This window comes from Aspergillus mulundensis (genome assembly GCF_003369625.1).
Source record: "Aspergillus mulundensis strain DSM 5745 chromosome Unknown scaffold_9, whole genome shotgun sequence".
NCBI lineage: Eukaryota > Fungi > Ascomycota > Eurotiomycetes > Eurotiales > Aspergillaceae > Aspergillus > Aspergillus mulundensis.
This window is the reverse complement of record NW_020797897.1, coordinates 173,935-196,818: the sequence shown is the minus strand read 5'-3', so window position 1 is coordinate 196,818 and position 22,884 is coordinate 173,935. Positions and strand designations below refer to the sequence as shown.

At 53.8% G+C, this 22,884-nt stretch overlaps 9 protein-coding genes across 9 annotated transcripts; 7 read left to right on the top strand and 2 right to left on the bottom strand.

The window, feature by feature from the left end:
* Nucleotides 1-620: 620 nt before the first annotated feature.
* Nucleotides 621-1,584, top strand: DSM5745_07986 (putative C2H2 finger domain protein (Ezf); the record flags this gene model as incomplete). Its single annotated transcript, XM_026750002.1, has 3 exons — nucleotides 621-1,298; nucleotides 1,349-1,422; nucleotides 1,479-1,584. 3 exons carry the CDS (start codon nucleotides 621-623, stop codon nucleotides 1,582-1,584), a joined length of 858 nt encoding a protein of 285 aa, XP_026601006.1.
* Nucleotides 1,585-2,377: 793 nt separating this feature from the next.
* Nucleotides 2,378-3,347, top strand: idi1 (isopentenyl-diphosphate delta-isomerase IDI1; the record flags this gene model as incomplete). The annotated part of the gene is made up of 3 exons (XM_026750001.1): nucleotides 2,378-2,606; nucleotides 2,705-3,043; nucleotides 3,112-3,347. The coding sequence occupies 3 exons, from the start codon at nucleotides 2,378-2,380 to the stop codon at nucleotides 3,345-3,347; spliced, it is 804 nt and encodes a 267-aa protein (XP_026601005.1).
* A 247-nt stretch (nucleotides 3,348-3,594) lies between these two features.
* Nucleotides 3,595-4,251, bottom strand: DSM5745_07984 (DUF202 domain-containing protein; the record flags this gene model as incomplete). Its single annotated transcript, XM_026750000.1, has 2 exons — nucleotides 3,595-4,018; nucleotides 4,133-4,251. The coding sequence occupies 2 exons, from the start codon at nucleotides 4,249-4,251 to the stop codon at nucleotides 3,595-3,597; spliced, it is 543 nt and encodes a 180-aa protein (XP_026601004.1).
* A 908-nt stretch (nucleotides 4,252-5,159) lies between these two features.
* Nucleotides 5,160-7,136, top strand: DSM5745_07983 (MATE family efflux transporter; the record flags this gene model as incomplete). The annotated part of the gene is made up of 3 exons (XM_026749999.1): nucleotides 5,160-5,874; nucleotides 5,925-6,283; nucleotides 6,330-7,136. 3 exons carry the CDS (start codon nucleotides 5,160-5,162, stop codon nucleotides 7,134-7,136), a joined length of 1,881 nt encoding a protein of 626 aa, XP_026601003.1.
* Nucleotides 7,137-7,257: 121 nt separating this feature from the next.
* On the bottom strand, nucleotides 7,258-8,212 carry DSM5745_07982 (putative replication factor-a protein; the record flags this gene model as incomplete). The annotated part of the gene is made up of 3 exons (XM_026749998.1): nucleotides 7,258-8,010; nucleotides 8,070-8,161; nucleotides 8,209-8,212. The coding sequence occupies 3 exons, from the start codon at nucleotides 8,210-8,212 to the stop codon at nucleotides 7,258-7,260; spliced, it is 849 nt and encodes a 282-aa protein (XP_026601002.1).
* Nucleotides 8,213-8,495: 283 nt separating this feature from the next.
* On the top strand, nucleotides 8,496-11,306 carry DSM5745_07981 (ATP-dependent RNA helicase DBP10; the record flags this gene model as incomplete). The annotated part of the gene is made up of 1 exon (XM_026749997.1): nucleotides 8,496-11,306. One exon carries the CDS (start codon nucleotides 8,496-8,498, stop codon nucleotides 11,304-11,306), a length of 2,811 nt encoding a protein of 936 aa, XP_026601001.1.
* Nucleotides 11,307-11,801: 495 nt separating this feature from the next.
* On the top strand, nucleotides 11,802-13,205 carry DSM5745_07980 (uncharacterized protein; the record flags this gene model as incomplete). The annotated part of the gene is made up of 5 exons (XM_026749996.1): nucleotides 11,802-11,907; nucleotides 12,030-12,383; nucleotides 12,429-12,788; nucleotides 12,853-12,962; nucleotides 13,035-13,205. The coding sequence occupies 5 exons, from the start codon at nucleotides 11,802-11,804 to the stop codon at nucleotides 13,203-13,205; spliced, it is 1,101 nt and encodes a 366-aa protein (XP_026601000.1).
* A 609-nt stretch (nucleotides 13,206-13,814) lies between these two features.
* DSM5745_07979 (uncharacterized protein) lies at nucleotides 13,815-14,675 on the top strand (the record flags this gene model as incomplete). Its single annotated transcript, XM_026749995.1, has 4 exons — nucleotides 13,815-13,989; nucleotides 14,066-14,446; nucleotides 14,478-14,587; nucleotides 14,652-14,675. 4 exons carry the CDS (start codon nucleotides 13,815-13,817, stop codon nucleotides 14,673-14,675), a joined length of 690 nt encoding a protein of 229 aa, XP_026600999.1.
* An 815-nt stretch (nucleotides 14,676-15,490) lies between these two features.
* Nucleotides 15,491-17,356, top strand: DSM5745_07978 (Six-hairpin glycosidase; the record flags this gene model as incomplete). The annotated part of the gene is made up of 1 exon (XM_026749994.1): nucleotides 15,491-17,356. The coding sequence occupies one exon, from the start codon at nucleotides 15,491-15,493 to the stop codon at nucleotides 17,354-17,356; it is 1,866 nt and encodes a 621-aa protein (XP_026600998.1).
* Between the last annotated feature and the right edge of the window lie 5,528 nt (nucleotides 17,357-22,884).

Genomic DNA, 22,884 nt, shown 5'->3' with positions numbered 1-22,884 from the left:
ACCGATGCAAAATCATTTCCTCAATTCTGCCTTGCCGGGCAAGGTGTCGAGGCTGCCTAGGAATTCTTCTTCACCTCACAGGAAGCTTTCATTTAATTGTCACTGGCTTGTACCTGGCTGATCATTTGAGCCGCTATCAAAGAATCCAACGCGAACCATTCTTATACCAAGACTTTTTATCTTGAGTCATTGCATTGCTCTCTATATATTCTACTTCTGCACCCTACGTCTCTATTGTTTCCATTTCCATCGACAACCAAAGCATTGTTTGCGAACCTTGAAGGGTCCAGCTCTAGTGTCACTCCAGCGTAGGGTGCGATCTGATCCTTTACCATCTGCTTCTATTTTACACCCTGCACAAGTTCGCCATCATGAATTTCCCCCCAGGGCCGTATCTTCCCACATCTACCGCTGTTTCGTCGGACGATGTCGAGGCACCAACCTTTCCAGCATATTCATATCCCTCACAGATCATGGCAACTTCTCCCTTTCAATCATCAGCAAATCCTGGCCTGGGAATATCCTATTGCGAAACAGGATCTTCGACTAGTTACGTGCGACATGGCCCATCAATCGAGCCTTACCCTGGTGTCTGGACCGGTCAGTTGATGCCTACGACAATGTCCTACGAATACTCGCTTGATGCAACCCAAATGACACCAGCCACATTATGCGAGCGATATTCCGGGTCGGACGCTTCCGCATCGCCTCTTAGTTACTGCGGCCCTCAAGCAATGAGTGCTACGTCAAGCCATGGATCAGTTTTAGATTTCGGGACAGGTCCAGATAACATGAACACGCAAATGTACAACTTCTTGCCGAATACTCCTCGCTCAGACCCCGACATCATGATAAAGGAAGAGCCCGACGCCGACTACCCGGATGCACAGTGTCTGGAGTACACGAAGCCAGCTCAGCTACCACTCTTTGCGCCAGTAGCGCAGCATAGGACAAATCGTTTCCGGCCCAAGTTCAATTTCTTCGACGAAGGGGACGCTAGCGAACCGATAGTGGCAGATCATGATCTCGAGACCAACTTGTCTCCGGGCCCTTCGGCGTTTCAGCTTGGTGAACTCCCTCCATGGTCGAGGGATAACGCCTCAGCAGACCACGAACAACTCAAGGTCCCGTCAGCGAGTGGCCGGCAATGTACGATATGCGGTGCCCAGTTTACGCGTCGTTCGAATTGCCGAGAACACGAGAAGAGACACGATCCCAGTAACAGAAAGTCATTTGCTTGCGGAGTTTGCGGCAAGGCGCTCGGGCGGAAGACTGATCTGAAGAGACATGTAGATAGTGTATGTTAAGCCCCTACGCAATTCTCTTGCCTTGCTGATGATTGGACCAGGTTCATCGCGGGATTCGCAAGTATGGCTGTGATGAATGTGGGGCACGCTTTACTCGACAGGATACGCTTGCGAGGTAAGCAGTCCTTCTCTTCGATCTAAGAGCTCCTATGACTGATATATATTTGCTAGGCACATATCAGACGGATGCAGACGAACCGATCGAGGGTCTAGTGACTCGAGAGCAGCCGAGCGCCACTCCTCTGTCGACAACCAAACCACCATCCAAAGTCGTTGATTGAGCCTGGCCTACGAAGCAATTACCCACCGATGGACGGGAACCTGGTTGACGTTTGCATCTACTATCATTGAGGGAGGTTAGCATTGTACATTTCATTTCATGAGCTACGGTTTAGGGTGGCTCTCTGCTTGGTTTGCACTGCTTTGCATGATTTGTACCACCAGGCTCGTTTGCTTCGAGTCATTTGAGATAACGATAGATGGGAAATGGCATGACTGGCTACCTATAGAACATGGTATCAACATGGCGGGCCATGCAAGGATACAGCAAGCACACTTCGGCTGCCTTATGCGTTTAGCGATATATCCGTCTCGTTCACTTCTACTCCGTAAGCCTCCTGACTGAGCCGTATATGTATGGCTGTTTGCCACCAATTCTCGCCTATTTATACCACGTTAAACTGCCCCCCCCCGCTACAATTTGTTTCAGAAACAGAGAGTCATGACGAGTCAGATCAGCTACGAACGCCCGGGACCGGAGTAACTGAATGAAAACACGAGACGAGACAAAAAGCAAACCTTGCGCGTGGACAGTAATACTCTGGTCTCCGACCGATGCCCAGTCAATGCGGAGACCCCCAATGCGACCCGCTGAGGATCGGACGGGTTGCTCCATCAGACAAAGATATATATTCCCATGAGTACGGGGTAGAATCCAGCACTGGCCGAATTCTGCCAAACCTCACCGCTCCAGAGGGGGTCCCTGAAATATCGCCCCGATCCCCGGAACTTGCAAAAGTCAAAAAGTTGAAGAGAAAGAAAAAAGTTATTGCTCCAGTCGTAACGCAGCCATGAGTGCCACAGAGACAATTACCAGAATCACGGCGGACAACGTCGCTGACATCTTCCCCGACGTCGATACCTCGCTCGCACATGAAGTCCTTCCCCAGGCGACCACCTCCGTCACAAACAGCAATGACCTCGCCGGGTACGACGAGGAACAGGTCCGTCTCATGGATGAGGTCTGCATTGTTCTGGATGACGATGATAAGCCCATCGGGAGTGCTAGCAAGAAGACATGTTCGTGCCCCTTCCCCAGATTCTTCCGACCCCTCCCCTTTCCCCGCCATTCAAGACTAGAGTGAATGACACTAATCGCTAACAACGCGTGCTGACAGGCCACCTAATGACAAACATCGACCGCGGCCTCCTGCACCGCGCCTTCTCCGTCTTCCTCTTCGACTCCCAGAACCGCCTCCTCCTGCAACAGCGCGCCACCGAGAAAATCACCTTCCCGGACATGTGGACGAATACCTGCTGCTCGCACCCGCTCGGTATCCCCGGCGAGACAGGGTCGCAGCTCGACGCGGCGATTCTGGGCGTGAAGCGCGCAGCGCAGAGGAAGTTGAACCATGAGCTCGGCATTAAGCCCGAGCAGGTGCCCATCGACAAGTTTGAGTTCTTCACCCGCATTCATTATAAGGCGCCGAGCGATGGGAAGTGGGGAGAACATGAGAGTAAGATATACCTGTCTTTGGATGGAGCTGGTCGATCGGGGCATTGTGGCTGACTGTTTTTTGTGTAGTTGACTACATTCTCTTCATCCAAGCGGACGTCGATCTCGACCCGAACCTCAACGAAGTCCGCGACACGCGGTACGTCTCCGCCGACGACCTGAAGGATATGTTCAAGCAGCCCGACCTGAAATTCACGCCGTGGTTCAAGCTCATTTGCAACTCGATGCTGTTTGAGTGGTGGAGCCACCTCGGTTCTCCCTCGCTGGAACAGTACAAGGGGGAGACGCAGATTCGTCGGATGTAAGGGCGGCGAGTTGAGATGAAACGAGGCAAAGCGAGGCGGAGGGACGTACTCTATAGAGACTTTATGATGATATAACAGCGTTATTCCCCAGATGCATGGCATTGGCTTGCATAAGCTTAATCCGTTATTTTATTCCGGGCTGTTCTGCGCATAGCATATACATTAATTAATATCATATCCGGCGTTTATGCCATTTCCATTCCAGAAAGTACCCATCAAGTATCAACCTACCAAACTCCGCCTTAGGCTAATACCGATGCGCATCCGTCACAAGCAAAACAATACAACTCCCCAGTATAACGCCGCCCACAACCATAAACGTCATCTGCGTCTTCCACCCGCTCTGCACAAGCGCCGCCTTGCGACTATACTTCTTCACCGTGCGCACATAGTTCGCCAGCCCGTTGGCCAGACTCACCAAGCTGAGCACCCAGAAGATAATCCCCATAGGCAGGGCCATGCGGCGCTCAAGCGGTGACGGCTCGGCCTTGAAGTTGAAGGATATGATGAGCGCGACGGAGACGATGCCGAGGTACATTGAGAGGCGGAGCCAGGAGAGGAACGTCCGCTCGTTTGCGCAGTGGTCGCGGGCGTCGGAGGCGGCGTTTTCGAAGAGTAATGCCCCGAGGTACGGGCGCGTTAGGAAGATGTGTGTGCGGGATTCTAGGTGTCTTGTCTCTTGTTAGTACGGAGTACTTGCAGGTGTTTTGTTGACGTGGTGAGGCAGGTGCTTGTGCTTGTTTGGTTATGAGGCACCGATGGCATCCGAGGAACGAGGGTCTTACTCTTCCACTAGCACGGGCTTCGCATTTGTCGGGTTAACTAAGGGGTTATATGGCGGTCGCGTGCGGGCTGGGGCAGAGTCCTGCTCTGGCCCTGAGGGCGTGGGTGTGGTTTCCGGCATGTTGAGGTCTGATGAAAGTAGCGGCGGATGCTATCGCTATATTGGCTGTCTTCTGGAGCTCTCCGGAGATTTGCTGTTACACAGGCCCCGGATGCCGAAACTCCTCTCTAGCATTTTGTGGCTGAAGGTTGCCTCAAGGTTATCTTCAGAGGATGGGAGACCCGGAGATGCTTTTCAGCTGCCGCTGCTGCCCAGAAGATGCAGGGCCCACGTGATACCTACTGTAGGTAGCTTAGGCTAATCGGGTTTGGTTTGGTTCTGCCTCGACAGCGGACGCAGCCCTTCTCAGAATCAAGTTCTGGTAACAGTTGAAGCCTTGAAGGCAAGGTTGTCTRCCGGCAGATATCATTGATCCTGGAACATATTGCATGTTCGATAAAGATCTCGAATCATCACGATGATCTCAGACCCTCCCCCGGCTCAGCCTGCCTTTTCTGGTCTGTGGATGGTGGAGACGATCTGCGGGGCGTCCTTTGCTTCAAGCATCAGCATCAACACGAGCGAACAGTATTGCGTCCTTCAACAGCCGTCAGCCATCGATTCCGTTGGTGTGTGATGCAGGTGCTCATTGGTGCCTATCTCAATAGCAAGACCATCATTCAAGTTCAAAGAAGCCACCATACCGGGATAGCCCTGTGAGTCACGGCTGAAAATTGTATACTCGAGTGTGGACCCGTCAGCCCAGAGGCCGGCTTAACTACGGAAACGGTCCAGGCAAAGTCTTGTCCAGCGCGATGCAAGGACTCGACTATTTAAGCTTATGCGCCCTCTTCCCTTCTCCAATCTCTGCTCTTCATTCTCGCTGGACAATCCTATCTTAATTCTACCAGTCCAGGTGCAATTGCGCCACCGTGATGAGGATATTGCGACAGTTTTGAACGACGGCTTCTCACCTACCCCAATAAATCATGGCCCGTGACGGAATCGCTGCGCTCAGCGCACCAGAGGATCGATCATTCCACAATCGCTTTCGTTCCGGCTCTCCGCTCGCCGAAAGAGCCATTGCCCGCGATCTGGAGCAGTACGCCCATGATGCGGATTCGGCTTCTCCCGCCGACGATGAGGCTTCCGAGATTTCGACAATCCGTCCCGTACGCAGCCATCCCGGCACCGCGTCTCATTCGCTGGCTGGCTCTTATCAGCGACCCAGCTTCTTTACTACAGTATCGCATGCGACAGTCGTTCCGTATCCGTACCAGACGGAAAACAACGAGGGTCTTACTTGGAGGGAGCGGGTTGAGGCGATTGAGGATGAAAGAGACCTTCTGACCGACAACCACTTTCTCGAGCCGGCTCCGACGACTAAGTCTCGAAGGGGCTCGCGAGCTCCTGTAGATGAAACCACTTCTTTGCTGGGTAGACGGAGGGGTTCTGCGCATAGTGCGCGGGATGTGGAAGACATTGATCGCAAATGGGAGGAAGCCGTTATTGCAGGAATGATCCAGACCACGTGGAGACGTGAAGCGATGGTAATTGGGAAGAATGCGGCTCCTTTAGTGGTCACATTCCTGCTTCAATATTCTTTGACCGTAGCTAGTATTTTTACCCTCGGTCATCTGGGCAAGACGGAGCTGGGCGCGGTTAGTCTTGCAAGTATGAGTGCAAGTATCACGGGCTATGCAGGTGCGTTTCAATTACATGTCCTCCTTGTTCTGAAGCTAAACAATCTGCAGTTTACCAAGGCTTGGCGACAAGCTTAGACACTCTTTGTGCGCAAGCATATGGTTCTGGCAAGAGAAAACTCGTCGGTCTCCAGATGCAGAGAATGGTTGCCTTTCTATGGGTCATCACGATTCCAATTGCCTTACTTTGGTTCTTTGCCGACAAGGTCTTGGTCAGAATTGTACCCGAAAGGGAGGTGGCTGAGCTGGCTGGTTTGTACTTGAAAGTGGTCATTCTGGGTGCTCCAGGGTACGCTGCCTTTGAGAGCGGCAAGCGATTTGTTCAGGCACAGGGCATATTCTCAGCGTCGCTATATGTCTTGCTGATATGCGCTCCGCTTAACGCCCTTATGAACTGGCTCTTCGTCTGGGTATGTCTCTCTACAGTTTCGTGCAGGACCAAACTAACAACTGCAGCAATTTGGCTGGGGCTTTATTGGCGCTCCCATCGCCGTAGCCATCACGGACAACCTCATGCCTCTGTTCCTCTTCCTCTACGTATACTTTGTTGGCGGGTCAGAATGCTGGAATGGACTGACCAAACGCGCCCTCAGCAACTGGGGCCCGATGATCAAACTCGCCCTTCCAGGTCTCCTTATGGTGGAAGCCGAATGCCTTGCCTTTGAAGTCTTAACTCTTGGATCGTCATACCTCGGCACCGGCCCTCTAGCCGCACAGTCTGTTCTAGCCACTGTCTCCTCCATCACCTTCCAGATTCCATTCACTCTCTCCATCTCCGCCAGCACTCGCGTCGCCAACTTAATCGGCGCTACCCTCGTTGACGCCGCCAAAACCACAGCCAAGGTCGCAATGTGGGGAGCTGTCATTGTTGGCCTTGGCAACATGGTCCTCATCTCATCGCTACGCTACTACATCCCGCAGCTTTTCACGTCAGAGCAAGAAGTCATTGAGCTTGTCGCGCAGGTCCTCCCCTTCTGCGCCGCGTTCCAGCTCTTCGACGCCCTCGCTACAAACTGCAATGGGATCCTGCGTGGTCTGGGCCGCCAGGAAATCGGAGGCTATGTCCAGCTCTTCTGCTACTATGCTATTGCCATGCCGATTAGTTTTGGCACGGCTTTTGGCCTGGATTGGGGGCTTTTCGGGCTGTGGAGTGGTGTTGCAATTGCGCTTTGCCTTGTTAGTGGTATTGAGGCGGTGTTTTTGACGCAGACGGATTGGAATCGCTCGGTCGAGGACGCGGTTAGGAGGAATGCGGCGGCGTAGGTTGAGTATGCTATGACTTGATGGGCTGTAAGTGTATGTGATATATGTTTGATGATATGATACGATCAATGGATGTTTCTTTTACGCCTGTACATGTCAAGCTACCAGTAAAGCTCATAAACTAATACTCCAGAATAACCCACGTCTGGTCATCAACAGTTGAGAAAATCATGCCCGCATTAATCAACTCCTCGCCAGCCCGCACCACATCCGGCGCAGGAAGACCCAGCTTCGCCGCAATAAACTGCGCATGTAGACCCTCATTCTGCTGCGGCTCCGTTTTAAGCAGGTTATGCACCCTCCGCGCCGTCGCAGACATACTCGGCGGGAACATCCCACCTCCACCACCTGCACCGCCCGCACCATCCAACCCACCCATCGCCGCATCACCACCCCCACCAACCTTCCCCCCAGGACCCCCAACACCCCCCGGCGCCCCGCGCGTATGAAACAAATGCACAGCGGCGGCCTCCAGAAAGTGAAAATGCAGCTCATTGAGATCCGTAAGCGGCCGTACACAATGCGTGTTAATGACCTTGCGGTCCCCAAACAGACTCTTCAGCTTGCCAAACACCTTCGCGTACCCGTTGATCTCGACGCCGTTGCGGTCTTTCCCCTCTTTACCTAGATCGTCCGTGGTGTCCATCTCGTCGGACGGCGTAACCCACTGCTTTGCTTCGATCTCGCCGGTTCCGTCGTCCAGCTTGTATGTGACATTTGTGGCTTGTGTGCTGATGTTGCGGACTTGCCCGATGAAGACAATTGAGGAGACGTCTTGCCCGTCGATCGTGTAGTTTGCTTCGGGGTATGGCTGGGTTGCGTCGAGGATTTGCTTGATTGTTACGGGGCGGAGGGTTGTGTTGTTTCCTTCTTGCTGTGCACGCGTTGTGTTAGTAGGGGTGTAAGAAAGATTTGGGGGGCAAGGGGGTGTACCCTTCCTCCAGAGGGACTGGTTGTCTCGCCGGGCACGAAGCCACCACCGCCGCCGCCGCTGAACGAGTTACCTCCGTAGCCGCCGTAGGAGTCTGGATGGATTAGCAAGATACGGCTGAGAAAGGGAGATGCTGTATACCCATTGTGTTTGAGGTTTATGTGGTGCAAAGCTCAAGAGTGTTATACTGAAAGAAGCTTAAGTGGTCGGGAAGCAAGTCATTTTACCTCTTCGGGACGTGTTCTTCGACGCGTCGCGGGGAGCCAAGTAACTTGTTTGCCCTGTTTGCACACGGCCCCGCAACAACTGATGATCCGCGCATCCGCATTCACCGCCTTTACTTTTTTGCCGTTATCAGAAAAAAAGTCGAGGCCGATAGACAAGAGATCACAATCCAGGAACCAAGTGTTTTCGGGGAAGCAGACATCATGGCTCCCCGCGCGGCCTCTCCGGCCCTCTCGGAGAACGAATTCGACATTACAGGCGCGCTCTTCCAAAACGACAGCGACTCCGAGATCGAGCAGCCGAAGCCCTCGAAGCGCAAGAAGGCGCCAGCAGCACAGCAGAACCTCAATCTCGATTTCCTCAACGAAGCAAATGCGGCCGACTCCGACGAAGATGACGAGGCCTTCATCGCGGAACGACAGACGTCCGCGAACCGCAAGAGCGCGAACCTCAAGGGCCGCACCGTCAAAAAGGGCGGCGGCTTCCAGGCCATGGGGCTGAATGCGAATCTGCTCAAGGCCATCACGCGCAAGGGCTTCTCCGTGCCCACGCCCATCCAGAGGAAGACTATACCCGTTATCATGGACGATCAGGATGTCGTCGGTATGGCGCGGACGGGATCCGGAAAGACGGCTGCGTTTGTGATTCCCATGATCGAGAAGCTCAAGTCGCATAGTACGAAGTTTGGGGCGCGCGGGCTGATCATGTCGCCGTCGCGTGAGCTGGCGCTGCAGACGCTCAAGGTTGTCAAGGAGCTGGGGAAGGGGACGGACCTCAAGTGTGTGCTGCTTGTTGGTGGTGATAGTCTGGAGGAGCAGTTTAGCATGATGGCGGGCAACCCGGATATTGTGATTGCGACGCCCGGTCGATTTCTGCATCTGAAGGTTGAGATGAATTTGGATCTGTCGAGTATCAAGTATGTTGTTTTTGACGAGGCCGATCGGCTGTTTGAGATGGGTTTCGCCGCTCAGTTGACGGAGATTCTGCACGGGTTGCCGTCTACGAGGCAGACGCTGTTGTTCTCTGCGACGCTGCCCAAGTCCCTGGTGGAGTTTGCGAGGGCTGGCTTGCAGGATCCTACGCTGGTTCGATTGGATACGGAGAGTAAGATCTCGCCTGATTTGCAGAATGCCTTCTTTTCGGTCAAGTCGGCGGAGAAGGAGGGTGCTTTGCTTTACATTCTGCATGAGGTTATCAAGATGCCTACTGGGCCGACGGAGGCTTCACTACGTTTCAAGGGGCACAAGTCGGATGACTCGAACAACAAGAAGCGCAAGCGAGAGATGGACCGGAGTGTCAACATGAAAGAATCGCCAACGAAACACTCCACGATCGTCTTCGCCGCTACCAAGCACCACGTCGACTACCTTTATTCACTCCTCCGCGAAGCCGGATTTGCAACCTCCTACGTCTACGGATCCCTCGATCAAACCGCTAGAAAGATCCAAGTGCAGAACTTCCGAACCGGCGTCTCCAACATCCTCGTCGTCACAGATGTCGCAGCCCGTGGTATTGATATGCCTATGCTGGCCAACGTCATCAATTACGACTTTCCCTCGCAACCCAAGATCTTTGTCCACCGTGTCGGTCGAACAGCCCGTGCCGGAAAGACCGGTTGGAGTTACAGTCTTGTCCGCGACGCGGACTGCCCCTACCTTTTGGATCTGCAGCTCTTCCTCGGCCGCAAGCTCGTTCTCGGACGTGATTCAGACAACGTCAACTTCGCCGAAGACGTGGCAGTCGGCAGTTTGCCTCGCGACGGACTCTCGCAGACCTGCGAGTGGGTGACCAGAGTCCTCGAGGACGACACAGACATCTTCGCCCAGCGTGCCGTGTCCACAAAGGGAGAGAAGCTCTACCTGCGCACACGAAACGCAGCCTCTGCTGAGAGTGCCAAACGCGCAAAGCAGGTCGTGTCCTCAGACAACTGGACAGCCATCCACCCACTTTTCCAAGACGACACAAGCAACCTGGAAGCCGAGCGCGAGAAGATGCTCGCCCGGATTGGCGGGTACCGACCGCAGGAAACAATCTTTGAAGTCCAGAACCGCCGCGGCGGCAAGGGCGGCAAGGCCAATGAACCCGACGAAGCCCTCGACTCCATCAAGCGCGTCCGAAGCACATTAGACGCAAAGAAGAAGCAGCGCGCACAAGCCGAGGAAATGGAAGCCACGCCGAACACAGACGGCGCGGATGAAGCCACCGGCGACGCCGACGGCTTCTCATCAGAAGACGAAGGCGACAACATCCCCGACAACATGTCCCTCGCATCCGAATCCGACCTCGAAGTCACCTTCTCCTCGTACAATAACTCCAACAACACATCCAAATCTCAATCCAAGTCAGACGACACCGCCGCTGCCACCTCCTTCCAGAACCCAGAATACTTCATGTCCTACACCCCCGCCAACGTCAACCTCGCCGAAGACCGCGCCTACGGCGTGCACTCCGGCACAAACACCAACTTCGCGTCCGCGACCCGCAACGCAACAATGGACCTGCAAGCTGACGAAGGCGGCAAGGGCTTCGGCGAGCCCCGCACAATGATGCGCTGGGACAAGCGGCATAAGAAGTACGTCGCGCGCCAGAACGATGAGGACGGGTCGAAGGGGACGAAGCTCGTGCGCGGCGAGAGCGGCGCCAAGATCGCGTCTAGTTTCCGAAGCGGCCGGTTCGACGCGTGGAAGAAGGGCAAGCGGGTTGGAAGACTGCCGAGAGTCGGCGAGATGGAGACGCCCGGCATGGCGAATGAGTTTGGGGGTCCTGGTGGCTTTGGCGGCAAGCGCTTCCGGCATCGGAGTGAGAGGGCTCCTAAGGCTGCGGATCCGCTGAGAGGGGACTACGAGAAGATGAAGAAGAAGGGCGAGGCTGCGAGGGAGCGCGCGGCGAGTAAGGTTGGGGGCATGGCGTTTGGGGGCAAGAGCGAGATCCGCAATACGGACGACATTCGCAAGGCCAGGAAGTTGAAGCAGAGGCGTATGGAGAAGAATGCAAGGCCGTCGAGGAAGAAGTAGTTTCACCCAAATACTTGTATATAGTTTTTGCATCAAAAGTACTGGGATACCCTCAGGTTCAAGTTGTATTCTCATGTTTATAAAATTGCTTTCCTTTTATGTGCTCACCTCTGGTTTCCATAGGCACCGTCTCCCCCCGTTTCCCCCTGGTTTCTCACCTAAGGTCCACCTTGCTCAGTGACCTCCACAGCTTCTCTCTCGAGACGAAGATACCGGGGCAAACGTCCGAGACTAGTCATTGACAGCAAAGTTAGACGTGAGTCACGTTGATAATTCAAAATAAAGACCATTTAAACAATGATGGTGTTGGGCAAACTCCCGCTGGATCTTCTCGCTCTCGATGAGGATAGGCAGTCCTTCACTATTTTCATTTTTCCTTTCCTCCTCGTGACTCGAATAGTCCTCTTCACTCGACCTCGATTGGCTTGACAACCATCAGGAAGCTATCGACGACCAACACCCGCGGAAGCTATCATCAACCAGCTTAGCAGAATCATGGACCACGCAGTCACCCTCAAACCCTGGGGCGAGGAACGTTCACTTCAATGGACCAGGGCAATAGCCCGTGACTATTCCTCTGCAGACGAGCAAGAAGACAGCGGTCAGTCTTACCCAGTCCTCTGTTTCTGTTGCCCATTTTCTATCCTGCTCCTTCTTCCCCCTCTAAGCATTTTCTCTCCCATACTCGTTCAAGCTACTGAGCGACCTCTGATAATGCCACAGAACCCTACCAGCACCTCGAACCACGGTTCAAAACAAGCAAGATGAAGCCTCTGGACGAGCTGGAGCACAACCTCAACGACCTGGCTAAGCGCCATGGGATTGCCGCGCATGCATGGAAGAAGGAGGCCGACAGTTTCTTCGCTCTGGCCAGGGTCCAGAGACAGGACGGCACAATCCAGCCCGTAGCCGAAGCCCAGGGCACGACCCAGAAGAACGAACCCCGCACCCTGGCAGTTACCGACATCCCCATCCAAAATATCAATAGAATTTTCGGAATCAAAGAAGACAATAACCCGGAGCATCCCCACTGGAATCTCCAACCCTCGCAAAAGCGTGAAGTGCCAGAATATCTTGGTAAGCCACCTAACAAATGCATACCGTCGAAGCTAACACCTCTAGATGAAACCTTGCGAGATCACGAGCTTGCGCTCGGGGAAGCCGAATGGGATCAAGCTTTCGTCAGGGCCAAAGTTGACGCTATCGTTTTGACCACGCTCGCATCGAAGAAGCGCGAAGAGTTCAATCAGTTCGGGCAGAAAGCATCGACGGAAACCAAGTCCTACAGGTCGATTCATGTGAACATGGAAACCGGAATCTCCCTCCGCTGGAGGGTAAACGGGGAGGAGCGGACGATTCAAGGACAAATCGATTATTCCGTCTTCTACGGGAAGCCCAAAGAGGCGGAGACCAATATGATCGTGATAGCCAAGAAAGTCTCGATGGCCCAAACTGGCCTTTACCAAGCCAAAATCTACATGTGTAAGTCTCTTTCTTACCAGAAACCTAGGGTGCCTCTACCCCTGCTGACTATTGCTCATCTTAGCCATGCTACAACATGCAAGAAAACGCGCTAATCGAACCCCCATCGATATATACGGGGCCGCGACCGATGGGGAGACGTGGTATTTCCTATGTCTGAACACCAAAAATGAGGTACGTTCGTGTTCTTGTCTGTCTTCTATTCGATAACCTACGGATCATTGCATTGACTGACATGATGAAAAGTTGACCACCAAGTATTACATGTGGACTGAGGACGGACCGGGAAAGGTAGAGATAATTTCTCACCTACATCGAATCCTTGAACACGCTGCCACTATAACGCCGTACCAAACAAGCGCTCTAATGCGCGAACCGACCCTGGAGGAGGCAAGTGGTATGAAGATCGATGCATAGGGATGCCTTCCAGCTGCTGCCTGGCGCTCTTTCTTTCTGCTCTCGTTTATGGAGGAGACTGCCGTCCATCAGGTAGATCCAGCTTGACAATCGACATGTGGCTATTGAGCCTTGTTCCTTGTATTTATTCTCATCACTTCCATAAAGCCTTAGCGCGGAAACTGCGAAATCTTTTGCGTCATCTTCTCTCAAGACCTTTGCATTTGCGTAGATAGTTGATACCTGGATATATTTACAGAACTGGAGACTTCTGCACTTCCAGCATGACCTTACCTGCTGGGCCTGGCCTCGCTACCGCTATCTACCCCATTTCACCTCCAGGATTCCTTGACCTACCGACCTACTGCTCTAGCCATACAGCGATACCGGAGCAAGCGCCTGAAATCCCTATGCCTCACCCACGTGGACAGAAGCTAAACATACGGATCAACAACAGGCACGGATCGCATTCCAGGCGCAGAAACTCTACGTAGACGTGAGTCAACCCGGCGCAGAATTCCTACCATGCCTAGATGTGAATCACCCCAGCCCAGCCAGCCCAAGCCCACCTCGTCTGTCCTGGTCTTGCAATGCCTGCGCTGAGTGTCCGGCACCGAGTCCATCCGCCGAATGCCCAAACTTGATAAAATTACCAAGCCCAAGTCCAGGTCCAGAGCCAAAGAGACGAGAACCTGCGAACGTGGTTCAAGTGATGAGGAGGGAGACAAAGAAGACAGGAACTGGAACTATGAGGTCCATTGGGAATTAAGTCAATCAGAGAGGCCGAGGGTGCCGGAGGAGCTCAGTAAGTGCACCTATCTTCGAGAGAAGGTTTGGCCTTGATAGGTAGGTAAGGCTAGCTAGCTAAGCATGGCACCCAGCGGAGATTTTACGTGACTACAACCACGAAGCTGAAGACCTGGAGCCCTGCGTTCTTGCCCGGCTGAAACTCGATGCTATCCTCATGAGTACTCTTGCAGCCGTCAAACGTACGGGTAATGGATGCAAGTCCACGCAGACCGCGCACTTCGTCCTAGGAGCGCCAATCTCCTTGCCGTGGGAGATGTACTGCGGGATGAGGACTATCCGCGGGGAGATGGATGATTCTATGGCATGGGAGAGGCGAAGATGCAAAGACCGAGACCGAGATCGAGATACCCACGGTCTTCATGCAGGACGAATTGGGCCCGGGCTGCCCTCGATCCGGTCACGGTTCAAATGTGTAAGACTTCTAGAAGCCTGCGTGAACTGGCTGTGTCGAGGTTCCTGCTAACATACTGCCAACTTATCTAGTCATGCTGCATCATGCGCGCAAGAAAGCCGGACACGCCGCTGTCCCCATATATGGCGTGTCGACTGATTCCGTGGAGTGGTTTTTTCTGCGACTTAGCCCGGAGAATACGGTGAGATTACCACCAAGGCCAGCCTGACTTATAGAGATGAACAAAGGGCTGACGTATTGAGCAGCTGTCGGCTCATTGTGTGGAGTGATATAACGAAGAGTCCGGGGTCCAGATAATCTCGCAGCTATACAGGATCATGGGAAATGCTGCGAATGCGTACCAGGCGCGCGACGCTCAATAGGCGAGGAAGCGGTGGAAACAAATGCTGCAACCGGTAAGTACTTACCTGCTCCAGCTTTGAAGACGGCCATCGGCAAGAACTGACCCTGGTTGAGTCTGACTTTGATAGCAATGCCTCACCTGTAATGATACCCCGGTTTACCCCTATTTCTCTCCTCCCTGCAGGTCGTACATATGTTGTAAGCACGACCTTTTGAGACAAGAAGAGACAATGAAGCGCACCGGCCGGGGGCAGCAGAAAAGCCGCTTTGCTTCTTTGCAGCGAGCATTACCGGAAGTAACAGTGAAGTCTAGCAGCTCATCGGTTAAATAGTCGTGTAGCCATATCAGCCGTCTCTAAGATCGACAGGGTAGGATCCTGGAACCCCGCATTACGCCACCATTGCTCGGATGATCTTGCACAGACTGGTAAACGAGCTGGGCCCCTGGACCCTTAGACATATGTTACTGGTGGAAAGGAGTTAGCCTGCCCAGTCTGCAGCCCCAAGAGACTTGGTCCTCCGGCGGGGACCTGCATGAGCCCATAGCTCCTGGGTCCTGACTTGCAGAACAAGCAAGGCTGACAAGATACGGATAAAACTCCACGGAGAATTAACCGCATATCAGTTCATCCGGACTGACCCTGGCCTGCTCGGCTTAGTTCGTGGGTACCTATAAAAGGTTGTGCTGTCCGCTGCGAGAAAGCCATGGAGAGAGAACAGCGCCAGCACAAGCCCAAGCACAATGCTTTTTAAACTGAGGCTTTACGCCATAATTGGCACCCTCATCTCGATGGCAGCGTGCCAGAGCACCACAGCTCCAGCATCAGCATTTAACCTGTCCTCACTTACCCTGCAAGACGGCCGCTTCCACGAGAACCAAGAGCGCACCCTCGCGTACCTCAAATTCATCGACGTAGAGAGCCTCCTCTACGTCTTCCGAGAAACCCACAACCTGTCAACCCAGAACGCAACTCCAAACGGCGGCTGGGACGCGCCCGACTTCCCCTTCCGCTCGCACGTCCAGGGCCACTTCCTGACTGCGTGGGCACAATGCTGGGCGAGTCTGGGCGATGAAACATGTCGCGACCGCGCGACCTATTTCGTGGCTGAGCTGGCCAAGTGTCAGGCGAATAACGAGGCCGCCGGGTTCACCGAGGGGTACCTGTCCGGGTTTCCGGAGAGCGAGTTTACTCTTCTCAGAGAGGGCAGGCTCCAGAACGGTAACGTGGCGTTTTACGCTATGCACAAGACGCTCGCGGGTCTGTTGGATGTTTGGCGGTATATCGGTGATTCAACGGCGCTGGATGTCTTGCTTGGACTTGCGGGCTGGGTTGATGCGTATACCAGTGGACTGAGTGAAGTGCACATGCAGCAGATACTGCAGACGGAGTTCGGCGGGATGCCTGATGTTCTTGCGGAGATTTACCTCGATACCAAGGATGAGCGGTGGCTCGTTACCGCTCAGCGGTTCGACCACCATGCTGTGCTGAAGCCGCTGGCAGAGAACGTTGACGACCTCAACGGGCTGCATGCGAACACTCAGGTGCCGAAGTGGATTGGTGCGGTCCATGAATACAGGGCGACGGGCAATAAGACGTATCTCGACATCGCGCGTAACGCGTGGCAGATGACGGTGAATACGCATACCTATGCCATCGGGGGAAACAGCCAGGCCGAGCATTTCCGCGCTCCGAACGCCATTGCAGGCTATTTGGCGGCTGATACGTGTGAGGGATGCAACTCGATCAACATGCTCAAGCTCACGCGCGAACTGTGGCTTCTGGACTCGGCCGATTCGGCATACTTTGAATTCTACGAGAACGCGCTCCTGAACCATCTACTCGGCCAGCAGAATCCGGATGAGCCGCACGGCCATGTCACGTACTTCACGTCGCTGAACCCGGGCGGGAGGCGTGGCGTCGGACCGGCCTGGGGCGGCGGCACCTGGAGTACGGACTATGAGTCGTTCTGGTGCTGTCAAGGGACAGCGCTCGAGCATAATACGAGGCTCGTGGATTCGGTTTACTTCCGTCGAGATGAGACGTCGACGCTGTACGTCAATCTGTTCATCCCGTCTGTGCTGGACTGGACGGAGAAGCAGACGAAGATCGTCCAGACGACGGCGTTTCCGCTCGAAGACACCACGACTTTGACCATCAAAACACAGCAGCAGCCCAGCGAGTGGACGCTCCAGGTTCGCATCCCTGAGTGGACTTTCGACCCGGAAATCAAAGTCAACGGGGTCGACTATACCACGTTACTGCAGCCTGGAACATACGCAGCCATCACACGTACCTGGTCGGACAGAGACACAGTGCAGCTCCATTTTCCAATGCGCTTGTATACGAGGCCTGCCAACGACAATTCCAGCATCGAGGCTATTGTTTACGGACCGACTGTGCTTTGCGGCGACTACGGTGATTCGGCATTGAGCTCAACCCCAACACTGGCGCTGGACACGGTGAGCAGAGTGGAATCCGATTCGACACTGGCATTCACCGCGCTTGCAAATGGCCAAAACGTCACGCTGACTGCCTTCTATGAGGCCCACGACTTCAACTATAATGTATACTGGGCGACGACTGGGGAGTTGTCGGTCGAGATATAGGTGCGCGGAGGAGGGGCGGGTTCTGGAGTTCGATACATGGCAGGAGCTACTGAGTTAGTGGGGTTGATCCTCATCTATACGTTAGCAATTGAGACATAGGAGCATGAACTGATGAGTGCTATTGCCTTGCTAGAGATCATACCTGAACGTGCCAAGACAGTAGAAGTAGAAGCATGGCGCAAGTCCTGAGACCATCTCCCCACGCCGGCACACCGTTACTGAAGGAAGACCACAGCCACACCGACGAAAAGCTGAAACCTCGGAGCGCCCCGATTGCGTTTACGAAGGGGCGCCAGTCCCGATATTATTGGTTCCAGAAATCGACACATCACAAATCATATCACATCCGACTCTCCGAGTCACATCCCCAGCAAATTTGATTTCATGCAGGCGATGCCGGATGGATAAATCCTAAACAGGGAGTCTTGGCCACAATAGCGTGCACTGCAATCGGAGATAGAGCGAAGGGAGGAATGCCGCAGCGGCGTCAATAATCGGCTTTGTCACCGTCTGATGGTCGCTGGTTACTGGCTGCTTTTGGCCCTGGACGCCCTCGTCCTGTCTCCTGGGATGTCCAAGGTGCTTCGGACTTTCTCTAGACTCCGAAAGGAGGTGCACCTGGGATATGGAGGTTCGGAGTAGAGTCCGTCGTCAGGTGGTCTAATTCCTACGGTGATAGTAGCCCATACCTCGATAATGCGAGCGAATCTGACCGGAATATTCGATAAAACAGCCGATCACGCTTCTGTGAGTGAGAAGCCGACCACTCCCGGCAGCAGGATGGATTAAGTTGCATAAGGAGGGACCTGTTATTTTTGCTTTTCATGGCCCATTGGACCATATGCCGACGGGCTATCATGGGGAAAACCTGATAGGAAGGAAGACACCATGGAGTAGCCTTCTGGAATCAAGGGCCAGATATCTGCAAGGCGAGGCTAGCGCAATTGCCTGAGATACTGCAGGGGTACGATGAAGACCGACTTGGGCGTGACTTCAACGACTGATGGGCTGCGTTGGCCTAAGTCAGTGAAGGCCCACCGGTGCGCCGAGTATAACAGCCCGAGGCGTGCAGTCAGTTCTGATCCACTCTCGGCCGTTGTAAAGGCATTCTCCGGTGCGCTGGACCATAACGTGATGCTACTGTGTATATTCCGAAGTCGATAATAGAACTATTGTCACCGCTGTGATTGGATTGGAGTCCATTTACGGTCCGAGCCGGATCCGGCTGCGGATATCCTTTGAAACTCGTAAGAACGATGCTAGAACTTCGGCTACGGCCGAATCTGGGGGACATCTAGGCAGCCGGCGTGTCTCTGATACTGACCATATACTCACCGACTTCTTTCAAATTTGCAGTTCAAGTCCTTCACGCAAGGTATGGCTTGCTGGCCTTCATCTGGGGGTAAAATCCAGATTCGTTGAACGGGGGTTCTATTTTTGCACTTCCTGCCGAACGTCACACCCGGATGGAGCAAGAACGGTCGAGATCTGAGGAGAGTTTAATGCACTGCCGTATGGGGCGGCTCTTATTGCCCTTGGGCCCACACCGATATTGGACAGACTGCGGGACGACGTCGCCCTTGCTTGCCGCATATAATCAACTGCAACAAACCAAAAATGACTCGCTCACCGTCTGCCATGAGAGCAGCGGCCAATGCACGTCAGTCGTCTGCTGTTGCCGTATGGAACTATCACAAGCTTGAATGCAAGATTCTGGTGTGGTTGCACGGCGCCGCGGAAACCACGTTATGAGACAACGTCCACTCTTGTATCGCTGACAGTCCACGGAGCAATTGGGTTGTAGCCGTTATTGTATGATCATGCCAGCTCTCGTGCGATGTCCTAGAAACGGTTCGTGGCGAGCGATTGGATATGCTTGTTGGTAATCTGGACGTCAAGCAACCCATGCCCAGCGGTCGGACAAGCAATAATTGGCTCCATCTGCGTCGTCCACCATGCAAGGCAATCAGAAAATGTTGAGATCTGGACTGCCTACTTCAACCCTGCTATCCAGACACTTAGTACGCAGGACACCTTGCATGAGGTTCAAATACCCAACCGGCAAACGCGACGAGCTTCCGAGGAGCATTGTACTGCTGAAGCTGACAAGGCGATGGCATTCGATGACGCGTGATAGATGCCCGATTGGGTTCATGTCATGGATTTGCCTTGTTGACTATCTCTGCTGTGTCGTGCTAAAATCCCCGATGATGTTGTTTTTGCAAAACGATTTAGCATTGCCAACAACCTAAGATGATCGAACCATAGTTGCCCTCATGGTTCCCTGACGTTCAACTGACTGGCCACGAACCACTGCAGCGTTGTACAATAACGGCGAGTCCGACATGAGCTAAGACTTGCGAAGGCGAATCGGGGGCGGTCGTGGCCGTCTTGAGAGATGAGATCTCACAGCTCTGCCACTGTGGCTGCAAATGCTGAGAGCCTGAGACCCATGATTCCCTGGCGAGGGACACAGAGTGAAGTATGTTACAAAGCCGACTGGGCGTTCTGGATAGGACCCTTTCGGAAGATTTCTCCCTGGCCGGAAGGATTCACGGGTGTACAACCAGGTGGACGGTAATCTGCCAGCAGACGAATGTAGATGCCAGGAACGGCGAATTCCGTGGTTTGTGAGAGAGGTGACAGCCCGGATGGCGCTCAGGAGAGCAGCTAGCGTGAACGGGCTGATGAGCCGAGCGGCTGAGGGTGTGACGGGTACGCAACGACGGACGAACCGCAGAAAAAGAAAGGAGATCAACGAAATTGTCCGGCGGACTGGAGATGGCGTGGTGCCGTCGGTCAAGGACTCCAGGTTGTGCCATGGAAGGGAGACGGAGAATGGGATAGAGCTGATCGCGCTAGGCCCCATCCGGACACTGCACGGGACCCGCTAAACTGTTTGTGGGAAACGCGCCTCGGCTCGGGCTCTTCCTCCGACTCGTCTGTCTGCCAAAGTCCCTCAAGCTTCTTCAGCCTTCAGCTCCTTTTCAGAATTGCAGTTAATTATGACGGTATACTTTCGACAATGGAGACCATGATGCCAGTAATGGAGCTCCTGCCCCTCCGAGGTGAGTTCACCTGACGTGACACCCCGATCCAGCTGCCTGGGTGACACAGCAGCTGGCGCTGATCGAGTTACTGGATTTTGGCTGACCCCAGGCGTCTGGATGGTTTCGCAGGAACCTGAATAGAGCTTGCTCCGTCACATCCTTCTGCGCCCTGGCTGCACCGCCATCACTGTCACTGGCCTCTCCCATGTCATCTCCAGCGTCAACCCTACCACCGTCCGCCATCCGCCCGCCCCTTTACCCCTTCAGGCTAAGACAAGCTTAGCGCGCTGCACTATTGACACTTTGAGGCCTCACTGCAGATCATTGTGTTGGCGTTTGGCCCCATCCAAGTTATTGCATGAACCGCGGCCGTTCTCTAGACCCTCTCGAGCGAGCCGACTCAACGCCTAGACTCAGCCATGGGGTTAATGCCATTGCCATCTTGTCACCGTCCCCAACAGGCCATCGAGAGCACTGCGCAGAGCGCTTGACAAGAGCCATCCTGGACCCCTTGTTTTCATCGCCGCGTGCGGCATGTCGCACAAGAATCAAGTTCTTCAGTCGCCTGCATTCAGGTCGTCAGTTTTCTTGCTCTTGCGTTGATGATAGGTTGGATGGTTGGGTAAGCGCTCGTGTTTCAACTCTTTGCACACTCACTATTGGCTTGGACATTGGCTGATAATTATGCACCCTTTTTCCTCGTCCTCGCACTCGATTGGCCTGGTTCGTCGGGGAAAGGCCAATGGTAGAGCTCACATGCGGACTAGGAAATCCCCGAGGTCAGACATCGAACGCCGAAGCCTGGTCGCTGAATGGTCGAGATAAGATGGGCCACTCTGGGTCCAGTCATGGATTTACGATGCAAACATGATCTTCAACGCTCTGCCAGCGATCGCGGATAAGGCAAGCCGGTAAGAGCAACACTCTTCCCTTCACTACACCATTCCAGGTCTCTGTCCTCGATAGCCCTGATCGATAGAGTACCCCAATGACAGAGTACCCCAATATCTACGGTAATTTCACTTGGTCGACGGAATATTTCCTACTACTCATGGACGCTGGCGGGGGCTCAGGTGATCAAGCTCGAAGGCTGTTCCACCTTGACGCAGTAGCTGCAGCCACACCGGAGTAACGACATGTCACTCTTCACTCTATCTCCTAAGTTAACTCGCTAGCCTCGTTTTCCGAGCGATTGTTTGCTGCGGGACAATGTCACAATAAGCGCCGAGTTAGGGTTCATCCCACGCCACGCTTCGGAATCGGACTCCGCTTGGAATCGTGCGGATCTTCGAGGACTGACAGGGACGTGACGAAGATCATCCACAAATGCGACTTCACACACCGGGAGTCCAAAGGTATCGGTGCGCAGACATGGGTGTCCATGCGGGCTGTCTTTAACGCCGTCAAGCGAGGGCCAACAACCGCAGCTCTGCCAGACTGCACGGTGAGGTGTGATTCGTGAACATTATGGTGGGGTTGGTCGGCACTGTATGCGGTCTGCGGAGAAATGCGGCGTGCCACTGCGTCTGAGGATGCTCGAGTGCTCGGCCGGTTAAATTCGTGTCATTCGTCAAAGCCGACTTTCGACCGTTCAAGCGTTTGCTGGCCTCTCCAGTCAAAGACTATCGAACTGCGCGCTTGTACGCCGGAGGCGTATTTTGATAGTGGCTATGGCGCTTGAGAACTCACGGTGAGACCTCTCAGAAAGCCACCACTCGCTACGGTGGTATGTCCCCGAGCTAAAGGGTATCTACCGTACTCCAATACTGAGCACGCTGATGTCACGAATAGGCGACATTACTCGTGACGAGCAGGTGCGTTGACTCCGCTTCCCTTCTTTCCCCGAGTCAATGTCTTTTCTTTTTCGAGGTAAGAGGTTGCCTGAAGCTTGCGTGAGAGCTAAGCCAACGCTCCTGGCCGATTATCTCCGCGCAAGAACAGCAAAGCAGGATTCGAGGAGGGGAAGCTCAGACAACGAAGCTATTGGATCAACCTGGACTCAATATTTAGGCATAAGCCGACCTCATGGATTGGCGGCGACTATCTAAGCTCCCACGTTCCGTTCCACCCATGGACTCAGATGGGAAATTCTCCTAGAGTGCTGGGCCCGAGGATGGACAATCGCTAGTTTGGCTTGGGAGAATTGCCTTGCCTTGGTAAATCCCCGACGCGTAGGAAGCCGAGTCGCGTGGACATGCGCGTAGACGGTCAGAGTGGATGGATCTGCTTCTCAATCTGAATATTTAGATTAATAATTAATTAACGGGAGGAACGACTATAGATGCAGACAAGCTCAAGAGGGAAAGACGTTTTGCTGAGAGCAGCGGACTATTGGCGCTACGGTGTCGATCGTGCCGCCCCTCTGTCCGTTTTTGCGTTCGCCTTAGCCTGGAAGTCTGACAGGTCACAGCTGGGGATGCTCGTAGATCGTTGAAATGATGAAAATGTTCTTGAGATAATCTAATGTTAATATCGCGA